The sequence below is a fragment of the Lactuca sativa genome, chromosome 5, assembly GCF_002870075.4.
Source record: "Lactuca sativa cultivar Salinas chromosome 5, Lsat_Salinas_v11, whole genome shotgun sequence".
Taxonomy (NCBI): Eukaryota; Viridiplantae; Streptophyta; class Magnoliopsida; order Asterales; family Asteraceae; genus Lactuca; species Lactuca sativa.
Genome location: NC_056627.2, coordinates 232,093,614 through 232,116,974, shown reverse-complemented (window position 1 = coordinate 232,116,974; position 23,361 = coordinate 232,093,614). Strand labels below are relative to the sequence as shown.

The following is a 23,361-nucleotide window of genomic DNA, read 5'->3' as shown; positions in this document are numbered from 1 at the left end:
TGGTGCTGTCTACATTTTTCTTTAATTTGAACACCCACTTGAGTGCAATTGGTTTCACCCCAATAGGCTTGTTCACAAGTGTCCAAGTATTATTCTTGTTTATAGAATTGATATTTGCATCCATGGCTTTGAACCACTCTGGTTCTTTCTTTGCTTCTTCAACCGATACCGACTCGTCATTGGTTGTTAGAAGAAGTTCTTCAAGATTATCAATATCAAGCTTATAATCTTGAAATCGTCTTGGAGGTATTCTTGTTCTCAAGGGCCTTTGGTTTGTAGCACCTTGTTGAACATTATTATTGACAGAACTAGGTTGCTCATTATCTTGTACTTCCACTCCGTCTCCAATCTCATGATATGATTCTATCGATTCCATTGGGTCATTGTTTACCTCGTTTCCTTGATCTTTTCTCGTCTTGCCTTCTGGGTAGTCACATGGTATTATGAATGAGACCGGTTCTTCATTGTTGGTTCTTGCTTTTTTAATCCAATCCCACCCTTTGGTTTCATCAAAAATAACATATCAACTCATGATAATTTTTTGTGTCACCGGTTTAAATAACTGATAAGCTTTTGTACCCCATTCGGAACCAACATGCACTAGTGGTCTTGATCTTGCATCCAACTTCTTTAGATTAACCGGTTCAACTTTTGCATGTGCTAGACACCCAAATATACGAACATTTTCTAAATTCGGTTTTCTTTTATACAACTTTTCGTAAGGAATTGTATCATCAAGGACTCTTGTGTAAACACGATTGATTAGATTTGTAGACCGATTTACCGCTTCTCCCCATAAGTAGTTTGGAACATGCATTGCCTTCATTATACTTTGTGTCGTGTCCATAAGAGTTTGGTTTCTTCGTTCCACAATTCTGTTTTGTTGTGGAGAGTATGGAGCGGTAAGGTAGCATTTGACTCCGTTTTGATTACAAAAAGAATTAAACTCGAGAGAAGTAAACTCACCTCCTCGATCACTTCTAAACACCTTCAAAGGCTTTTCAATTTCATTCTCCACCAAAGCTTTGAATTTTTTGTAGTGTGTAAATACCTCACTCTTTTCTTTCATGGGATAATTCCACATAAATCATGAAAAATCATCAAAGCGTGTAAAAATATACCGATTTTGACCCTTGGTTGTCGGCGTGATCGGACCACATAAATCACCATGAACTAGTTCCAATGGTCGTTTTGCTTTGTATGTTGTCATAGTAAGGAATGACTTTCTTGTTTGCTTGCCCACAAAGCAAGACTCACACAATTGATTCTCATGATAAAATTGGGGTAACCCTTTGACTAGACCCTTCTTGGACATCTTTTTCATTGACTCGAAATTGATGTGTCCAAGTCTTGCATGACATCGCCACATATCTTCATTTAGTCTCAAATGAAGGCAAATTGGTGCTCTAATTTGTAACTTTATTTTATACAGGCGGTTTGGAGTTCTTTGTACTTTCATTAATAAGCAATTATCAACATCATACATGGTCAAATAGTTGTCTTTCATTCGAATATCACACCCGGATTCGGTTGCTTGTCCGAGACTAATAATATTGTTCTTGAGATCCAGTATGTAGTAAATCTCGGTCATCAGCCCTTGTTGACCCCTTTTGTCTTGGAAAAGTACAACACTTTTCCCTTTATTTTTACACACGAATTATCTCCAAATTTAACCCTCCCGGTTATGCCTTCATCATATTCGAAGAAAAATGACCGGTTTCCCGTCTTATGATTGCTTGCCCGGTTATCCAAATATCACACATCGTTATCATGTGAGTCGTATTGAGACAGTCTCACCTTTTCTTCACTTAAAAATACGGTCTCGTGTAAAAATACAGTCTCGTCGGTATCGTCATATTCGGTAAAATTACTTTCTTATAATTTTTTAATTTGGTCCAGACATGGAGATGCCAAGTGGCCCGGTTTATTGCACAAGTAACAAATAATTTTGGACCGGTCTTTCTTTATTTTTCTGGTTCGAGTCATTACTATTCATGGGCTGATTTAATTTTTGATTGTTATTAGGCCATTGTTGTTTGACCTTTCCACCATCAGAAGCCCGATTAGCACTATTTGATCCACCAGACCCGTTATACCCATTCACATTATTAGACCCATTAGGACCCTTCCCTTTCGTTCCCTTTTGTGACTTCCAATTCGTACTTCCACCATGGTCAACGAACAGAACTTTCACCTGATCCTTCCCACCGATATCCTCCTCCCTAATCTCCTCTTCATACGCCTTCAATCGCCCAACTACATCCTCGAATCCGTTAGTTTTTAGGTCTAAAACATGTTCCAGCGAAGCCACTATGTGAATGAACTTCTCTCTCGGTAACGAATTGAGAAACTTCTTCACAAGCTTCGTCTCATCAATTACTTCTCCTAGGGCTACCGATTTTGAGGCTAACCCAGACAATTTTCCTGCAAAATCGTCAATCGATTCCGAGTCAGACATCTTCAAGTGGTCGAATTTTGCCATCAAGGTTTGTAACCTAGCTTCCTTCACACGGTCAGCACCCATGTGCCTGGCTTTGATTGCATCCCATAATACCTTTGAGGACTCCACATCTCCGATTTGCATAGTCAAAGTCTCTGGGGATCACCTGATACAACAACCCCATTGCCAGATAATCTTTTACTTCATTCTTCTCTGTTCCTGGATCGATTGCGGTCCATGCCTTCTGAATCCGCAACACCACCTTCATTCTTAGTGCCCATATAATGTAGTTGGGTGAATTAAGCATGGGACATTGCACCGAAGTGGCTCCAATCTCCTTCTCCCTCACCGGAGCACCGCCTAAAGGCCCTTCATATCCTGCCATGTCGGCCATTATGTTCAACAAGCAAGAAATTCGATCTCAGAGGGCTATGTTCTTGGCTCTGATACCAATTCAAGTCAAGAAAGTATAACACAAACAATTAATCAAATTTAAGTCAATAAAGTATAACACAAACAATTAATCAAACTATCTCTTTGATTAATTGAGAAAATAACTCAAAACTCAATTTGTGAATACAATCTCTCTTAACCCTACACGGCTAAACAAGATGGATATATAGATTTTAATCTACCGACTTGTAATTAAAATTGTATTAGGACTCTTAAACCTACTTGCTTAAGTCTCGTTATAACTTGGCCTCCAAGTCCTACTTGACTTAGGATTCCAACAGTTTAGGTCACATCCTAAGGCTCAATCAGTTAAGTGGCCTCTTGGCCATGTAGGTTATAGCCAAATCATAAATTAATATCATGTTTTTATATCAACACCATCGTGGTGTTGATGATTATATTACATATGGATATTGTATTCATAGTAAATTGAATAATATACACCATATTTCTAAATTCGGTAATATAAAAGATATCGTAATTTTCATATAGTATTATAGTATTATTGGTTCCCTTGTGATGTAGTCACATGCATGTTTAAGTCGAATAAAATTGAGAGTTGGACATAATAATATAAATATCATAAATTAAAATTATGTATCTGATCAATTTAATATGTACATTGACATATATAGAAAAAAGAATTTTAAACAAAAATGAATTACGTAATATCACATTCTATCTGAGGTAACCACCAATCACTAGATCTAGTGAAAGAAAGCTAAAGCTATGGCCAAGAAAGTGAAGGGTACCACAGTGGTGAAAGATGGAGCAGAACTGGGTGATGGTGGTGGTAGAATGGTGGTATCTGTGGGAGAAGGGGCGTTACTGCCTGAGGGAGATTGGCCGAAGGTGGGTGGTGATACTGGGCTGGCATCCTCGGAAGAAGGGGCAGGGGAGGAGGTTGGTGGTGGGGTTGTTGTGGAGGGAGCAGGGGTAGGTGTAGGGGTTGGGGTTGGGGTTGGGGTTGGGGTTGGTGGAGAAACGGGTGTGGGGATGACGGGTGCCGGTGTTGGTGATGGAGCAGGGGTGGCAGACGCGGCGGAGACGTTGATAGTTAACTTCTGACCAATTTGGCAATGAGTGCCAACGGTGCAGATGTAATAGTGAGTGCCAGGTGCGTTCAAGGTGACTCTAGCGGGACCGGTGGTGGCAATGGAGATGGGGTTGGCGGTGGTGCATGGGGCGTACGCCGCCTGTGACACTTCAGCAACGTTATGGAATCCGGTGGTGAAGTTAAAGAGAAGAACATCGCCGACACTGAAGGTCTGACCTGATGCCCAGGTGGTGTAAGCAGAAGGTCCGTTGGGAGGAATATTCCAACCCAAGGCGTCGCCGACCACATGGGTAGTCTGAGCCGCCGTGTCGTGAAACTGTACAGATGCAAGCATGAGCGCCATAATCACCACCAAATTGATCTTTAAACCTGACATTTTCTGTCCTTTAACTTCTTGTAAAGAGAAATCTCAGATGATGATTTGAATTCTTGAAAGGTTTTGAAGGTTGATGTTGATTTGAGAAGTTGGCTGTGTTCAGGTTTTAATTTATAGGGAAACAAAGGCATGTGGAGTCAATACAACGAAAAGAAGAAGTCAATAGTTTTGGATTCACGCGGATAATTTTGGTTGGTTTCTCTTTGAGTTGTTCCAACTTTTTTCCCACTATGTTATGATCTGTTCCAAGATAATATATTTGTAGCTACCTTTTTCATATATTTAATTTTCTATATATGAGTGTTTGTTATTTTTATAGTGTGTAAGTTTTATTAATTGGAATCTCCCGAGTATAATCAATCAGAATTTGGGTGTGAATGTGTGATAATTTGTCACGTTAATAAGTGTTAAAATTAAAATAATATATCGGTTTGACTTCTTGACACCATGACTGATTCAATACTAATTTTTAAATAGATTTTTTTTTTGAAATGTAGACGTGTTTTTTCAAATTGATGGAGAAAATGGATAGAATCCAATGGAAGCTTCCAGCAGTCAAAATAAAGGATTGAAAACAACATATGGTCTTAGACGGATGGGAATACATGGCACCTGACACTACTACGGTTGCTTACCTGGCACTGCGGTGGTGCGATAAATACCACACCGACCAGGTGAGGTGCGGTAGGTTGGTTGTGGGATGGGTTACAATAAAGTTCTACCACATGAGAAAATCAAACACATCATTCAAAGGTAGTACTTTGTATATAAAAATATATGTTGTGGTGGGTTGGTGGGTGTGGTATGACACCCACCAATTTTTTAGGATGAGGGATTATAACAAACTAAAAGAGTGTTAAGACATGGTATGCCACAAATTTATGGATAGCTTTTCCAATGAGTATGCTTCTTATACATAGAAATCTCTATGGTGGTGGTCATGATCGGAAATTATGGTGAGATGATGCCATACATGAGTAGTTTTATATGAACTTTGCTGCTAATTATGTAAAATTAATATATTTATACTTAAGGTTATTTAAAGTTTTGTAGGGTAAACATTTGCTTTCTCTTGAGTTTGTGATGTATATATTTATCCGTGTCATGCGAAGCGATAAGGATTACCACTAATTTTTTAAGGACTACAAAAAAAAGTTGGTTACTATCGATATAACGGCGATCTTGTATGTCTATCTAGTATACCCCTTAGTCATAGCAATAGGATCTCAATGCTTAAATTGTCTTGAAATTCCTTTACCAGTGATGTTATTAGCGATATCATTGAGTTGGTGTCAACAAAGAAAATGTAAGACTTGTAGTTGGAAAGTAGTTGTCCATGTACCATTGAGTTTCGGTCGGCTAAAAACTTGTTTGTAAAGATTGACAAAGGTTATTAGGGTAAATGAATAATATTGTGTGTGGTGTGTAGATGATGGAGAGAGTCAACTTTAAGATTGGTGATGGCCAAGAAAACAAATAGTTGATCCTAGTAGACGGCTTGGGTTGGTTTGCATCATGGGCTAGATTAGTGAGCTTATTTCAAAATGAGGACACTTTTAAAGATAATAGATTACTTGATTATAATGAGGATTTAACCTCATATAATATGAATACAAATGGGTTCTTCGCATAACTGATACCCTAATGAGTATTAGCCACCCTAATCACTAACACCCCCTCCTTCCCCTCCCCCTGCCGCAAACGTGAGCGCAGTTTTATCGAAAGGAGATGATTTAAATTGGAAACATATAAACATAAAAACAAAGATAAGGATAGTGGTAGAGCTTTGACGGTGACGACTAACAGCGACTGCTCGTCGGAGATGAAGAGGGAAGAAGTAGTGACTGGACGCGGTTTTGTTGTGGAAGAAAAGAGGAGCAACGACAACAACTATGATGGAGCTGGCGACACAAGAGTCTAGAGAAAGGCAATGAGAAAGAAAGAGGGCTCAAATTGCGGTGGACAGAGCCAATTCTGGCGAGATCAATGACTAGTAATGACAGATGGAGAAAGAGAGACGATTGTAGATCAAAGGTTTTCCTACCAAGAAGGTGCCATCGGAGGGAGGCAGCAACAACATCGGAAGAGGCTGACTCGGAAAAGGGATCTAGAGAATAAGAGGCCATCCGAGGAAGAGACAGAAGGCTCAGAGGTAGGGGTCATCCAAGGAGGAGGCAGAAGCAGCGATGTTGTAACATCCCAACTCCCAAGTATAAATTTGAAGCTTTTATATTCATATTTTTAGACCTACTCGATGAGTTGGATGCCCCAACTCGTCGTGTAGAAACTTATATGGTCGTGAAGATTATGAAGCCTACTCGACGAGTTGGAGGACCCAACTCGATGAGTTGAGGTTGTGCATGAAAACCTTTATTTTTAGGGTTTGTACCCTATTTAAAGGACCTTAAGTCCTCTCTCCAGCCTCCCTTACCACCTTATCGTCTAGAAGAAAATCCTAAAGAAGATAACCTTCCATATTGAGTGTGTACAAGGCTAAAGAGTGTGTGTTTGGTGCATTTCTTGGAGAAACTTGAAGGTTTAGGAGCTTGGAGTGAGAAGAAGCTTATAGATCCGGCATCTACTCAGTTAAGGCAACCTTTTGAAGGTAAAAAGTCGTTACCTTGATCATTTTCTTGTTAGATCTCTCCATTCAAGAGTTTAGGGCTTTTTAGCCCACTTTGGATCCATTTTTGGAAGTTGAGCATGATTTGAAGTTGTAACTTCAGATCTAGACTCCTCTAGGCCCCATAATCATAAAGTTACAGACTTTATCTAGCATTGGCCTTTCTTCATGCCCTAAACCCCTTCTTAAGACAAATTTTGGGTATTTTAACCTCTTAAGGCCTTCCATTTACGTAAAGTTGGCAACGTTACGGGGTAAATACACCCTAGGAGGATAGATCTACAGTTTTAGGCCTTGGTTTCACTTAAAAGCGTCTGACTGAGAAAAAGATGGAAGGAACTCGACGATTCGGATAGGGTTTACCCACCTTATGGATTCTGAGTGAACTCGGTGAGTGGGTGAGATAACTCGGCGAGTTGATTAGGGTTTTCCCAGTCTTCTGGAGAATGAAGAACTCGACGAGTTACTCAGGTAACTCGGCGAGTTGAATCGAGTTTTAGGTGTCTGAGTTCTGAAGGAACTCGACGAGTTGGGTCAACATGGACTATTGACCTTGACCGTTGACTTTGACTTTGACCAAGGGTTGACCAAGTTTGACTTTTGAGGGTATTTTGGTAATTTGGGATTCTAATGGAATCATTAATATGGTGATTACAGGCAGTTGAGCTTGGAGCCGAGAGTTGGGTTTGATCTTCTTGATTCAACACTATTTGTGAGGTGAGTTTTCCTCACTATACTAACATGGTCGTAGGCACCAATGTCGGCCCTTTTGGATTGTTATCCTGGTTATCGCATGTTGATATGCTTAGTGATCTATTAGATATGTATCTTGGTATATAGGATGATTTTATGTTTGGTGACATGTTAGGTCGGTATCCTGGTATATAAGATAATGTTATGATTAGTGATCTGTTAGATCGGTCTGACTATTTGGGCATGATAGGATTTGTTATCTAAGTGTTGATTGTATGCTTGGGGGTGGGTTGAGGCGGTCCTGCTTTGTGTTGTAGACCAACATACCCAGAGCGGCCCAGATAGACTGAAGGCCCGATGGGGCGTACCAGTCAGACCGAAGGCCCAGAGAATGGTCCAGACATGCTGATGGCCCGATAGGGCGGACCAGACATGCTGAAGGTTTAGAGAGTGGGCCAGATAGGCTGAAGTCCTAGTGAGGGCAGTCCAGTCATACTGCAAACTCTATATGCATGTTGTTTTTTATAATATGGTTATGGTTTGTATGGCGTTGGTATTTTGGGGGAACTCACTAAGGTTTGGGCTTACAGTTTTGGAATTTATTTCAAGTACTTCGGATGACGTGGGAAGAAGAAGCCTTGATCGTGCACATCCTCACGTTTTATGATTTTGATTTCTGGGATACTCTGATATGAAACTATTTTGAAAACAATTTGTAATAAATAATGGTCTTTGAATGCTTGAAAAAGTTTTAACTTTTCATGAATTTTATGGATGTTACAAGTTGGTATTAGAGCCTTAATTTGAGTGAATTGGAGGAACACTCATGTGAATCCAGTCTCAAACTAAGGAAAGGATTTTCAAAATGATTTTCAAATGGTTTTCAAAATACTAAAGGAGGATGCAAAGTGTACGACCAGTCGGAGCCAGTAAGTAGACCCCAAAATACCATACGGATATTTGATATTGTGATGTTAGAACAGCGTGCTAGTGATAGGCTAGGGATCTTCAGGAATTGCATGATAGAACTGTTTGATTATATGATGTCTGATAGCCTAGGGTTTTCCTTGTATGAAATTGACATCATTATTGTAGTTGCTTAGTGTATGCATCATAGTTGTACATAATTAAGATCTTATAGCCGATATATATATATATATATATATATATATATATATATATATATTATGACCTTATAGAATTGCATGCTAGTCAGTGATAGGCTAAGGAATCTCGCAGAAATAGTGTGGTAATGTTGCCTTATTTATGATGTCTTAGCCTAGGAGTTCGTTCTTATGACATTGAAACTGTCACTACTATTTGCTTAGGGCATGCTCCATAATTGTACTTAGTTAGGATTTTATAGCCTTAGAATGTCTAATTTAGCCTTTCTTCTTATTCCTTGTCTGGTTGTAGATTTGAGGTAGGATCATTTATTCGAATGTCTATTGAGTCTCGTATTATGTACAGTTGGCATATGCGAAGCAAATGGCAAGGACAGTGGAGATCTTGTGACGCATGGCAATGTTGGGAGTAGTCTAGAGTGGGTGTCTAGATGCTTAGTTGTGGTTCCAAGGAACCAGCAGGGCGAGTTCATAGCTGATTTGAGTCCTAGCCACTTTGGGTATAGAGGAGACGACTTGAGACAAATACAGGTTGGTATGGAAAGTAGTATTGGTCCCGTACTACTAGAAGTATTGGATTCGTACACGGCTCCAGGAGGAACCTCAAGGAACTAAGGAGCTTGTAGGAGTGTGTGGGTGTTGGTATATGCACACTATCTTGATTTCTGATGATTTTCTTATGTGACAGAATGGTAGTTACCCGAGGTTCAGGCTCCAGCGACCCTAAGAGTCCGAGTGCCAGCGATGATAAGCTCCACATGATTGTTGCCGTAGAGGTGGCCTCAAAAATCAGAGGGGATATTCCATAGATGTTTGGGTCTATCAAGACCACATTGATTGAGACTTTTGACGAGCGATATGTTGTTGTCACTGAGGCTGCTACTGCCGCAGCCACCGCAACTGTTGCTGCTGCGAGACCGCAGGGGGTGATTCGTTGTGGTACCGAGAGTTAAACAACACGAGACCACTCAAGTTTTATGGGACCCAGGATCTAATTGCTGCTATAAGATGGATCTCTGATGTTGATGGATGTTTTTATACTTGCTTCTGTCTGGAGAATCAGAAGGTTCGTTTCGCACTGAACCTGCTTCGCTTAGGAGCAAAGGACTGGTGAAAGTTGATGATAGATGATTACACTATTTCAGACCATATTGCGGTGACTTGGGAGAGGTTTACTGAGATGCTCATGGATGATTTTGTCACCACGGTTGAGTGGGAAAGGTTGGCCCAGGAGTTCCTGTCTCTCAAGTAGAAGACAAAGAAGGTGATTAAGATCACCAGGATGTTTCATGAGAGGACCTTGTTTTTCCCAGAGCAGGTGTCCACAGAGGAGGCCCATTTGAGTCGGTATTTGAGTATTCTGAGGAGGGATATCCGTGAATTTGTGGCAAACACCACATATCGTACATTAGCTGAGCTGCAAACCAATGCCAGGAGAATAGAGATTGAGTTGGAGACCCACGCTAGAGAAGATAGGGAGACCCAAGGGAGAGATAGGACGCCAGTATAGCGCAGCTGGCGAATAAGTGGCCCAAGCCTGCTGATCAGAGAGCTGGAGGCTAGAAGGGTCAGACTTGTGAAAAGTACGGCAAAGGACATGAGGGACAAATGGTCAGGATCGGCTTGCTACCTGTATGGAAAGGATGGGTATTTGGCGATGGATTGCCCCAAGGGGTTTGTGTTTGCTTCAATTGCAACCAGACGGGTCACATGAGAGCAGAGTGTCATCAGCTTGCATCTAGGGCGATTCAGACTCCGGCCCCAGCGACCCTGTGTATCACTGATGGCCGGCAGGGGATGGTCAAGGCATTGAGGGCTCAAGGGAGAGCATTTAAGTTGACAACAGAGGAGGCCCGTGCATCCCCATACATCATGGATAGTATGTGTTCTTTATATTTTCTACTGATTTATTTATGTTGCTTATATTATCGATTATATAGGTGCTTTTCTTGTGAATTTTGAGCATGCGCTTGTGCTGTTTGACTCGGGTGCGAGTTGATCATTTGTGTTGACATCATTTTGTCGCGGTTTTAGTATTACGCGAGACACCTGAGCAGGCCCTTGAGATTCTCCATACATGATGAACGTCTAGTCTCTGCTACTGATATTTATCAGGGTTGTGCATTGGATATCTTCGGTGTTGGTCATCTAATAGATCTTATCCCTATTGCGATGGGAGATATTTGTGTAATCGTGGGTATGGATTGGTTAAGCCGGTTTGGGGCTCTGATTGTCTATGAGCGTCAGTTGGTGACGGTTCGAGACCCTAGCGGGGGAGTGTTGACTATCTACAGCGAGGGTACTAGGTCGGGATCAACCTTCTGTTCTGCCGCTAGGGCAAGACATAGTTTGCAGCATGGGTGTATGGGTTATCTGGCATATGTAGTGGATACTCGAGTTGAAGAGAAGGGATCGGCCTCTATTTCCAATGTTTCGGTGGTATGTGATTTTCTCGATGTTTTTCCCGAGGAGTTATCGGGTGTGCCTCCTGCAAGGAAAGTGGAGTTTTGGATTGATCTGATTCCGGGTGCTCTGCCGATCGCCAAGGCACCGTACCGTCTTGCACCTCCCGAGACGCAGGAGTTATCCTCTCAGCTACAGGAGCTGTTAGGAAAAGAGTTTATTCGACCGAGCAGTTCTCATTGGGGAGCATCGATCCTTTTTTTAAAAAGAAGGATGGTTCACACTAGATGTGCATCGATTGCCTGGAGTTGAACAAGTTGACTGTGAAAAAATGTTACCTATTTTCGAGGAGTGATGATCTTTTTGACCAACTTCAGGGGGCATCTTGGTTTTCCAAGATTGGTTTGAGGTCTGACTATTATCAAATAAGGGTGCTAAAGGAGGACATTCAAAAGATAGCCTTCCGAACTCGCATGAGCATTACGAGATTGTAGTGATGCCTTTTGGGCTCAACAACTCACCGACGGTGTTCATGGGTCTCATGAACCGAGTGTGCAGGCCTATATTGGATCAATCAGTGATCGTTTTCATCGATGACATTCTGTTCTATTCCATGACTAGGGAATAGAACGAGGAGCATTTATGAGAGGTTCTTGGGGTTTTGACGATGGAGAGGCTCTTTGCCAAGTTCTCCAAGTGTGACTTCTGGTTGTTCGAGGTTCAGCTTTTGGGACACCTCGTCAATCAGAACAATATCTTGGTCGACCCAACCAAGATAGAGGCGGTGATGTAATGGGAAGTGCCGAGATCTCCATATGAGATTCGGAGCTTCCTCGGATTGGCAAGTTATTATCGAAGATTCATTAGAGACTTCTATCCAAGATTACTATTCCTCTCACCAATTTGACAAGGAAGGATTTTGTTTTTAGTTTGGGGCCTGAGCAGCAGGCATCATTTGAGACTTTTTGCCAGAGATTGTGTGAGGCACCGGTACTTTCCCTCCTTGAGGGTGTTGTGGACTTTGTGTTCTATTTTGATGCATCCTATGCAGGGTTGGGTGTTGTGTTGATGCAGAAGGGGCATGCGATAGCCTACGCTTTGAGGCAAATGAAGCCTCATGAAGCAAAGTATCCCACACATGATTTAGAGTTGGGGGCGGTGGTTTTTTCCCGCAAGATTTGGTGCCACTATCTCTATGGTGTTTTGTGTACCATTTACACAGACTATAAGAGCCTGAGATATATTATGGATCAACCTAACCTGAATATGAGACAAAGGAAGTGGCTGGATGTAGTGAAAGACTATGATTGTAAGATCCTATATCACCCGGGAAAAGCCAATGTGGTGGCTGACGCCTTGAGTTGAAGGGTGGTGAGTGCCCCGATTCAAGATGTGTGTTTAAGGATGATGGTGATGACTCCAGTCTTAGAGGTTATCAAAGAAGCACAGTCGGAGGCCATAAAAAGAAAAATGGAAAAGTGAATGGGTGATCGGCCAGATTTCAGCCTTTAATATTGACAGCCGAGGGCTTTTGACTCTTCATGGATGGTTATGGGTACCGTATGCGGGTGGGGCCTAACAGATTTTGATGGAGGAGGCCCACAAGTCAAGATTTTCCATCCACCCAGGGGCTACCAATATATATCTCAACCTGAACAATAATTACCGGTGGCCATGTATGAAGAGAGATGTAGCATGTTTTGTCGAGTGATGTCTAACCTGTCAGAAGGTCAAGGCTGAGCACCAGTGCCTTTATGGCAAGTTGCAACCTCTAAAGGTTCCTCTATGGAAATAGGAGCATATTACCATTGATTTTATTACAAAGTTGTCGAGGACTGCGAGGGGTGTTGACATTATTTGGGTGATAGTGGATCATTTGATGAAGAGTGCTCACTTCTTAGCCATTAGTGAGATCTCTTCCGCAGAGAAGTTGGACGATATTTATGTTTGAGAGGTGCTGGCTCGGCATAGGGTGCCGACGTTAGTTGTGTCATACCGGGATGTGCGCTTTACTTCCAGATTTTAGAAGAGCTTTCATGATGAGTTGGAGACCCAGCTACATTTAAATATTGCATATCATCTATAGAAGGACATGCAGAGTGAGTGGACTATTAAGATGCTCGAGGATATGCTATGTGCCTGCGTCATTGATTTTGGTGGGAGTTAGGACTCCTACCTTCCGTTGGCTGAGTTTTCTTATAACAACAACCATCATGCCATTATCAGTATGCCCCCATTCCAGCTTCTATATGGAAGGAGATGTCGGACTCTTATTTATTGGGGTGAGGTTGGACAGAGGGTCATGGGGAGCACAGAGGTAGTGCTCAAGATGACTAAGCTTATACAGTAGGTTAGACAGGGATTGCTGACAGCTCAGAGCCGCCAAAAGAGTTACGTGGATGGATGATGCTATGAGAGAGAGTTTCAGGTAGGGGATCTAGTGCTTCTGAAGGTGTCACCCTGGAAGTATGTTGTGCGCTTCAAGAAGTGGGGCAAGCTGGGCCCCAGGTTCATTGGCCCTTTCTGACTTTTGGCCAGTGTGGTCAAGGTGGCTTACCGATTGGAGCTACCGAAGGAGTTGAGTCAGATCCATGATACCATCCATGTTTCCCAATGGAGAAAGTGTATAGCTGACGAGAAAGTTATGGTCCCATTGAAAGACATCCAGATCGATGATTGCCTGAACCACGTTGAGAAGCCTGTGGAAATTTTGGATCAAAAGGTGAAGACCTTGAGGAATAAGGTAGTGAACTTGGTTAAAGTTCAGTGGCAACACCGGAAAAGCTCGAAGTGGACGTAGGAACCCAAGTCCAAGATGCGCGAGCAATATCCTGAGTTGTTTCCTGAGGATGACTTCGAGGGCGAAATCTGATTCTAGTGGGGGAGAATTGTAACATCCCAATATCAGGTATTTTTATTATTGATTTTATCTTTATCAAAAGTGTCACAATTGGTCCCTTGAGTAAAACGGCTTGCATTGTGGTCGTACGCAATGCGTACTTAAGAGTATGCGCAGCGTACTCATGCAACATGGAATCGCTTGTGATCAGCTAGTACATTGGGCATACGTGAGGTACGGCGAGCATACTAGCCCAGACTTTAAACCCTAATCTTAAGGGTTGTTCCCTATTTAAACAACATTATGTCACCATTTGATCATCCTTATCAGCTACTATTCCTCCCCCCCCCCCCCTTTAAACCCTAATTCCGAGTTTGAGTTGCTTGTGTGAGTTTTGTAAGATTATTGAGTGTTGTTGGTGCATTTTGTTGAAGAAGGTGCCAAGAGAAGAAGGAGAGAGTGATTGCAAGCTTGTAGATCCAGGAACCTTTTCTCTTGGTGCATAATTCTCAAGTATAAAGTTTATACCTTGATAATTTTTCCATTAGATCTATATAGTTGATGTTTTATGAACTTTCGTCCCCAAGATTGGACCTTTATGAGTTTGGAGCACTCCAAGGAATTGTAGCTGTCCTTTCATGCATTTTAGGACCTGCAGATTCATAAAAATGGTTGCTTGATCATTCCCTTTGGCTCATGCATGAGTAAAGTAGCTTAGAGTGGGCTAGAAGTTAAAGATTGTTGAATTAGATCCTTCCTAGCCATGCAAAGGCTTAAAGCCAACGACTTTATGGGTTAAGACATCTTAGAATAGTCAGATTTGAGGTTGGGTTAGTTTTCTTAAGGGATTAAGACACAAAGTTGGTGAAAGTAGGAGCAGACGGAGTACGTCGGTCGTACTACTGGCTACACCCCGTGTAGCCGTTCTGCTCCCGATGGGTTTTGATCGCGTTGTATGCCCCGCATAAGGGAAAATACTCTTTTTTTCCCTTAGAGGATTTAGTTGTGGGATGTGGACTCGTGAGTTGAGTTTTAGACCTTAATTATTAATTAGGGTTAATTATTTTATTGATTAGGCGGAGTCTAATTCCGACAGTTCGGGTGTGAGATTTACTTGCTGTTAGTATCAGGTGAATCTCCTCACTTATTCTCACTTGTATGGTAGAATAGTTGTATCTGTGATAACTAGTTGGGTCTAGTTGTTATTATTATGTTATGCTGCTTATATGTGACTTAGATTGCTGATAGTCTCCAGGGTTGCTAATAACCCACAAGGTGTGTTGTTAGCCTACTGGGACTACTGATTGTCCCCAGGGTTGCTGATAATCCATAGTTGTTTATTTATGTTGTGCTATATGTGGTATCTAGGGGAACTCACTAAGCTTCATGTTTACAACTATTGATTTATATGTGGCAAGTACTTCTGAGGACCGCGGAAAGGTGAAGGTCTGATTGTACACACTCGCCGTGAGATTTACTACTGGGACTGATTATGAACTATGATATCTTGTAATAATGGTTGTTTTCGATAATTATGTATTTGATAACTTGGATTCTAAAATCTAAATTTTGGTAAATTAAAAATGAAAATTTTGGTCTAAAATTTGAGGTGTTACACTACAAAAACAAAAAAAAAATAGCCAAGTAAAAACCTGTCATAGTTAAGCATATAAAATATTCTTATATAGATAATTTACCCCTAATTGTTGTTTTACTGTATCCTTTATCGCGGGGGAAACATTTTTTCCATGTCAATTTATCAAAAGGGACCATCCGCCACATTATAATATCCCAACTTTGCCTGCAAATATGTCATTCTCATCTGCTACGGGATCAAATGGCATATCCCCATCATAGCACATGTCAATCGGTTTGCCCTTATTCTGTAAGAGTGCTCTTTCGAGCTTAATGTGTTTCTCTTTCCTCGGACTCTCCTATGTGGCACAACTACAAATATAATTAAAAAATATTAGAAATGGTATTTTATAAAACTAAACAAAAATAGTAAATAAAAATTCATAATAATACTTACTATCCTGCTCATGATGACTAACACCTCTACCGCATAGGAAAGGTGGGTCCTCGACTCCATCACCCCCATGTCCACAGCCCATAACAGCAGTCATGGTGTACAAACACAAGAGCCATATCGACACGGTTTCTTGAAAAATTATAAGATATACAGATACAATTTCGGCTCCATCACCCCATGTCCACGACCCATAATAGTAGGATGATATATATATATATATATATATATATATATATATATATATATATATATATATATATATATATATATATAACGTCCCACTTTTTTAATTATAGCATTGTACTTTAAATAACATTGAGAGTTATATAATCTTAATTTTATTTCTTTTTCAGTTATAGCATTATACTTTACATGGCATTATGAAATAACATCCTACTTTTTTTAAATGAAATTATTAGTTACAGAATCTTGTACTTTTGTCTGTTATAGTATTATAGTTGTAACAACGGAAATTTTCAAACAAATTTGTCATTTCAAAATAAAGTGTTTTCATCCAAAACAAGGCATAAACATTCCACGTCGAATGTTTATGCCTTGTTTTGGATGAAAACACTTTATTTTGAAATGAAAATTTTGTTTGAAAATTTCCGTTGTTACAAATTGGTATCAGAGCCTTGGTTTGAGGGATTCGGGTGCACCTTCGGGCGTAACTGAACTCAAACCGAGGATTTGAGGAAAACTTTTAAAATAAAGGCATAAACTTTTGTAAATGATTTTGTGGTAAATAAGAATGAAGCAGTGTGTACGATCAGTCAGCGCCCGAACGGTAAAGATCCCCAAAATACCTTACAATGTTATGTTAAGAGATATGATATGATATGAATTGTTATGCATGCTAGAAGACTAGGTATTCATGATAGGACTAGAGTGGCTTGATTTGTGATGCCTTAGTCTAGGGAAGTCTGTCGATATGAGATGCTTTGATAGCGTGCGGGTAGTTAGTGCATAACAAAAGTAGAGTACTCACGATCCGGGGTTTGGGGAGGAAGACTTGGGATGAATGCTGATGCGGTGTGGTCAGTAGTATTGGGCCCGTACTACCGAAGGCACCGGGTCAGTGGGCAACCCAAGTAAGAATCCCTAGATATCGGAGATTGAGTAGGGTTGCGTTATCGAGTACGATTATACTCGATAGAGTCTCTGATAGTTTTATGTTGTATTTCAGAGACATCATGGTTGGACCACGCCGCAGACCGAGTACGAGCAGTGTGAGTGACGAGGAGATTCGTCAGATGATTCATGAGGAGGTGGCTGCGGCGATTCGGGCCGAGATTCCGGAGATGTTTGGGTCTATTAAGACCACTTTGATGGAGACTTTTGATGAGCGGTACGCCGCGTTGACTGAGGCTGCAGCCGCTGTAGCTACCGCAGTTGTGGCCGCTGCCAGGCCACAGGGAGGTGACTCGTTGCTGTTTCGGGAATTCAGCAACACGAAGCCACCTGAGTTTGACGGGACGCAGGATCCGATCGCTGCGATGAGGTGGATCGCTGATATCGAGGGGTGCTTCTACACTTGTTCGTGTCCGGAGCATCTGAGGGTACGGTTCGCTTTGAACCAGCTCCTTCTGGGAGCGAAGGATTGGTGGAAGTTCGTGACGGCGAACTTCACTTTGGCAGAGATTTCAGCTGTGACGTGGGAGAGGTTTACCTTTATGTTCAGAGACGAGTACGTTCCCCCGGTGGAGAGGGAACGGTTGGTTTAGGAGTTCTTGACCCTCAAGCAGGGTACTGATTCGGTTACGGTGATCACGCGGAAGTTTCATGAGAGGGCGATGTTCTGCCCCGAGCAGGTGTCCACAGAGCAGGCTCGGATGAGCCGGTACTTGGGTGTGTTGAGGAGGGATATCCGGGAGTTTGTGTCAAACTCCACATATCATACCTTTGCTGAGCTTCAGGCGAATGCCAGGAAGCGCGAGATCGAGTTGGAGACCCAGGCCAGGGAGGAGGCCGAGTCTCAACGGGTGGATCGGCGGCCGGCTCAGTCTCAGCCGGCAGCCAAGCGGACTAAGTCCGCCGATTCGAGGACGGGAGGTCCGAAGGGCCGCACTTGCGGAAAGTGCGGCAAGGGTCACGAGGGGACATGTCGATCTGGTGCTTGCTACAAGTGTGGCAAGGAGGGGCACATCGCTAGGGATTGCCCCAAGGGGTTTATGGTTTGCTTTCATTGCAACCAGACCGGCCATCGGAAGGCCGAGTGCCCTCAGCTTCTTCAGGGATCTGCACCTGCTGCCAGGGCTACTGAGACTCGACCGGTGAAGGCCGAGGCCCCGATGGCTCGTGGGAGAGCCTTTCAGCTGAGTGCGGAGGAGGTCCGCGCTGCGCCCGATGTTGTGGAAGGTATGCTTTATTTCATGTATTTATTTTGATGTTGAGATGTTATGCTTATGTTATGATATACGTAGGTACTTTCCTTGTGAACTCTGTGCCTGCTTTAGTGTTATCTGACTCGGGTGCGAGTCGGTCTTTTGTATCTTTGGCCTTTAGTCAGCATATCAGCGTTAGTCGTGAGCCGTTGAGTCGGCCTCTGAGAGTTTCTATAGCTGACGAGAGGGTGATTTGTGCCACGGAGGTTCTCCGGGGATGTGTGTTAGAGATTTTCGGGGTTGAGTTTCCGATTGATCTGATTCCTATTGCGATGGGTGATGTCTGTGTCATTGTGAGCATGGACTGGTTGAGCCGATTCGGCGAAGTCATCGACTGCGAGCATCAGCTGGTGACTATACGAGACCCTAGTGGGGGAGTTCTTTTGGTGTACGGCGAGGGTACACGTTCGGGATCAGCCTTTTGTTCGGCCGCTAGGGCGAGGCAGTGTCTACAGCAGGGCTGTAAGGGTTTTGTGGCGTATGTGATGGATACGTGAGCGACTTCCGAGAGACCGAGTTCAGTTGAGGAGGTACCGGTGGTACGTGAGTTTCCAGATGTCTTTCCCGAGGAATTGTCGGGTGTGCCTCCTGTGAGGCAAGTGGAGTTTGGTATTGATTTGATCCCGGGGGCTGCGCCTATTGCTAAGGTGCCTTATCGCCTTGCACCTCCAGAGATGCAAGAGTTGTCCTTGCAGCTCCAGGAGTTGCTGGGGAAGGGATTTATTCGGCCGAGCAGCTTGCCGTGGGGAGCACCTATCTTGTTCGTCAAGAAGAAGGATGGTTCACACCGGATGTGCATTGACTACCGGGAGTTGAACAAGCTGACGGTCAAGAACCGTTACCCGTTACCGAGGATTGACGATTTATTCGATCAGTTGCAGGGAGCATCTTGGTTCTCCAAGATCGATTTGAGGTCGGGATATCATCAGGTGAGAGTGCGGGATAAGGACGTCCAGAAGACAGCGTTTAGGACGCGATATGGGCATTATGAGTTTGTGGTGATGCCTTTTGGGCTCACCAATGCCCCGGCTGTGTTCATGGATCTCATGAACAGGGTATGCAGGCCGATGTTGGATCGGTCGGTGATTGTATTTATCGATGATATTCTGGTGTATTCGAGATCTAGAGAGCAGCATGAGGAGCATTTGAGGGAGGTCCTTGGGGTTTTGAGATCGGAGAAGCTTTATGCAAAGTTCTCCAAGTGTGATTTCTGGTTGCGGGAGGTCCAGTTCCTAGGACATCTCGTTAACCAGGAAGGGATTCTGGTCGATCCGGCCAAGGTTGAGGCGGTGATGAGTTGGGAGGTGCCGAAGTCACCATCTGAGATCAGGAGCTTCCTTGGGTTGGCAGGATATTATCGGAGATTTATCAAGGATTTCTCCAAGATCGCAGTACCGCTCACCAGATTGACCCGGAAGGGTGTCGCATTCTCATGGGGTCCCGAGCAGCAGACCTCCTTTGAGACACTTCGCCAAAGGTTGTGCGAAGCCCCGGTATTAGCTCTCCCGGAAGGGATGGAGGATTTTGTAGTATATTATGATGCATCAATTTTGGGGCTGGGCGCGGTGTTGATGCAGAGGGGTCATGTGATAGCATATGCATCGAGGCAGCTAAAGCCTCATGAGACGAGATATCCCACGCATGATCTAGAGTTGGGGGTAGTAGTGTTCGCTCTCAAGATTTGGCGTCACTACTTGTACGGGGTCCGATGTACGATATACACGGACCATAAGAGTTTAAAGTACTTGATGGATCAGCCCAACCTAAATATGCGTCAGAGGAGGTGGTTGGATGTGGTCAAGGATTATGATTGTGAGATCCTGTACCACCCAGGCAAGGCTAATGTGGTAGCCGATGTGTTGAGCCGCAGGGCGGAGAGCACTCCACTACGAGATGTATGTTTGAGATTGACCGTGATAGCTCCGGTATTGGATGTCATTCGTGGGGCACAGGCCGAGGCTGTGCGACCGGAGATGCAGAAGAGAGAGCGGGTCGTTGGTTTGGTTTTAGAGTTCGTTACAGATGGACGAGGGCTTATGACATTTCAGGGTCGGATTTGGGTACCGTTTGTGGGCGGTACGCGTATTACTTTGATGGAAGAGGCTCATCGGTCGAAATTTTCGATCCATCCGGGGGCTACGAAGATGTATTTGGATTTGAGGAAAGAGTATTGGTGGCCCTGTATGAAGAGGGACGTCGCATGGTTCGTTGAAAGGTGCTTGACCTGCCGCAGGGTTAAGGCCGAGCACCAGAGACCGCATGGCAAGTTGCAGCCATTGGAGGTTCCCGAATGGAAGTGGGAACAGATCACTATGGATTTCATCACCAAATTGCCGAGAACTACCAGAGAAGTGGATGCAATTTGGGTGATTGTGGACAGGTTGACGAAGAGCGCTCACTTCCTTGCCATCAGTGAGAGTTCTTCAGCGGAGAAGTTGGCGGAGATATATGTGAGGGAAGTGGTATCTCGGCATGGGGTGCCGATCTCGATTGTTTCGGACCGTGATGTGCGCTTCACTTCCAGATTCTGGAAGAAATTTCATGAGGAGTTGGGTACTAGATTGCATTTTAGTACCGCATATCATCCCCAGACAGATGGCCAGAGCGAGCGGACGATTCAGACGCTTGAGGACATGCTTCGAGCATGTGTGTTAGATTTCGGGGGTAGCTGGGATGCGTATTTACCCTTGGCAGAGTTTTCCTACAACAACAACCATCATTCGAGCATTGGTATGCCACCCTTTGAGCTGTTGTATGGTAGGAGGTGTCGGACCCCCATTTGTTGGGGGGAGGTTGGGCAGAGAGTGATGGGCAGTACAGAGATCGTGCTTCAGACGACAGAGCAGATTCAGCAGGTCAGACAGAGGTTATTGACCACCCAGAGCCGACAGAAGAGTTATGCAAACAGACGTCGGTCCGAGCTTGAGTTTCAGGTCGGCGACTTCGTTCTCCTGAAGGTCTCTCCTTGGAAAGGAGTGATTCGATTCAGGAAGAGGGGCAAGTTGGGACCCCGGTATATTGGGCCATTTCGTGTGATTGCAAGGGTAGGCCGGGTAGCCTACCGTTTGGAGTTGCCAGCAGAGTTGGGGCAGATCCACGACACTTTTCATGTGTCGCAATTGAGGAAGTGTATAGCCGATGAGTCGGCAGTGGTTCCATTAGAGGATATTCAGGTGGATGTGAGCCTGAATTATGCCGAGAGGCCAGTAGCCATCAGGGATCGGAAGATCAAGGTTCTGAGGAACAAGGAGGTACCTCTGGTGTTGGTACAGTGGCAACATCGGAAGGGATCAGAGATGACCTGGGAGCCGGAGCGCGAGATGCGGGAGCAGCATCCGGAGCTATTTTCAGTGTGAGACTTCGAGGGCGAAGTCTAGTTCCAGTGGGGGAGAATTGTAACAGCCCGAATTTCCAGGTATCTTTATTGTTTTGATTTTTGGTGTTATGAGAGGGGACTCGGCGAGTTGGAGCTCAGACTCGCCGAGTAGGGTCGCGATTCTGGACGCGGGATTCGTCTGGACTCGGCGAGTCCGCGCTGTTTAATGAAACCCTAATTGCTCGGGTTTGGGACCTATTTAAAGGGCCTTATGGCCGTCATTTGTGCTCACCAGTCCCTTGAGTGAAACCCTAATCGAGTGTGAGCATTTGGAGCAAAGAAGGAGGCCATTATTGACCTTGGAAGTGTCATCTTGCAAGGGAAAGGGAGGATCAGCTAAAGGGAAAGCAAGAGGAGCCATTTATGAGGGTTTGGAGTCCAGAGCATCGTTATTGTGGTAATATCTTCGAACTATCCTCTTCTATGTTGATGTTTTCATTGATTAGGGCTTATTAAGGCCTCATGTGGCTAGATCTAGTGCTCCCTTGGTCCCTTAAGCGTTTCAGACCATAGATCTGGACCCTTGGGGGTCCAGAGTGTCCCTTTGCCCAAGCTTTCTGTGAATCAATGGAGGTTTTGGATTGGAATCCTTATGCCTTGGGCCAAAATGCCATTTATGAGACATGGAGTGTATTGTGAACACCAAGATAAGGGCTTTACGTGATGAATCAGTCTAGGAAGGCCGGATCTATGAATTGTTGGAACAGATCTGACCTTAGAAGCAAGTTTGAGTGATTGCATGGCATGGACTCGCCGAGTCCGATGAGCAGACTCGGCGAGTAGCTTGAAGATTGCCTTGGATCGGCCAGTGAGTGATCCAGTTGAGTCAGGGGTTGACTCAGTGAGTCAGGACGAGTTAGAGAGGGTCGACAGGCGGACTGAGTCGAGCTGGGACTCGCCGAGTTGTTCTTGAGACTCGGCGAGTTGAGTCGGGGTGGCCCCGCGACTCTCCCAGGTGGAACTCGACGAGTCAGGGGAAGCACTCGACGTGTAAGAAGGGAATCCTAGGGAGTTGGCGAAAACGTCTAGACTCGCCGAGTTGCCCTCGTGCATTCGCCGAGTCCGGTCAAGTTGACCGTTGACCGTTGACCAGAGTTGACCTGACCAGAGTTGACCTATGTTTGACTTCTTAGGGATAGTCAAACTTAGAAGATAAAAGTGTTAACAAGAGATGTATGATGTTATAGGGAGATTGTAGCTCGGCGGATCGAGCACGAGTGACTTCGGGATTTGCTAGCTATCGATATTCACGAGGTGAGTCTTCTCACTATACTGTACCCGGAAGGGTTTGACTGTGTGACAGGAAGGTCGGATATGATATGAGATATACGTGCTATATGTGATAAGTTAATTGTTATATGTGCTATGTATGATATGCTTAATGTGGGCCGGAAGGCATTATATTATAGGCCGGAAGGCGAATATGTTATGGGCCGGAAGGTGTTGTAATGTGGACCGAAGGGTTGGCATGGGTAGGACCGGAAGGTTTACCCAGCAGGGACGGAAGTCCCCTGAGACACATGGACCGGAAGGTCAGGGCCTGGAAAGGCGTATGTGCGTA

General features: G+C 43.9%; 1 protein-coding gene across 1 annotated transcript; it reads right to left on the bottom strand.

Moving 5' to 3' along the window:
- Positions 1–1,087: 1,087 nt before the first annotated feature.
- Positions 1,088–2,834, bottom strand: LOC111881816 (uncharacterized). Its single transcript, XM_023878207.1, has 3 exons — positions 2,555–2,834; positions 1,990–2,424; positions 1,088–1,638 (listed from the first exon to the last, which is right to left on the bottom strand). The coding sequence occupies exons 1-3, from the start codon at positions 2,832–2,834 to the stop codon at positions 1,088–1,090; spliced, it is 1,266 nt and encodes a 421-aa protein (XP_023733975.1).
- Between the last annotated feature and the right edge of the window lie 20,527 nt (positions 2,835–23,361).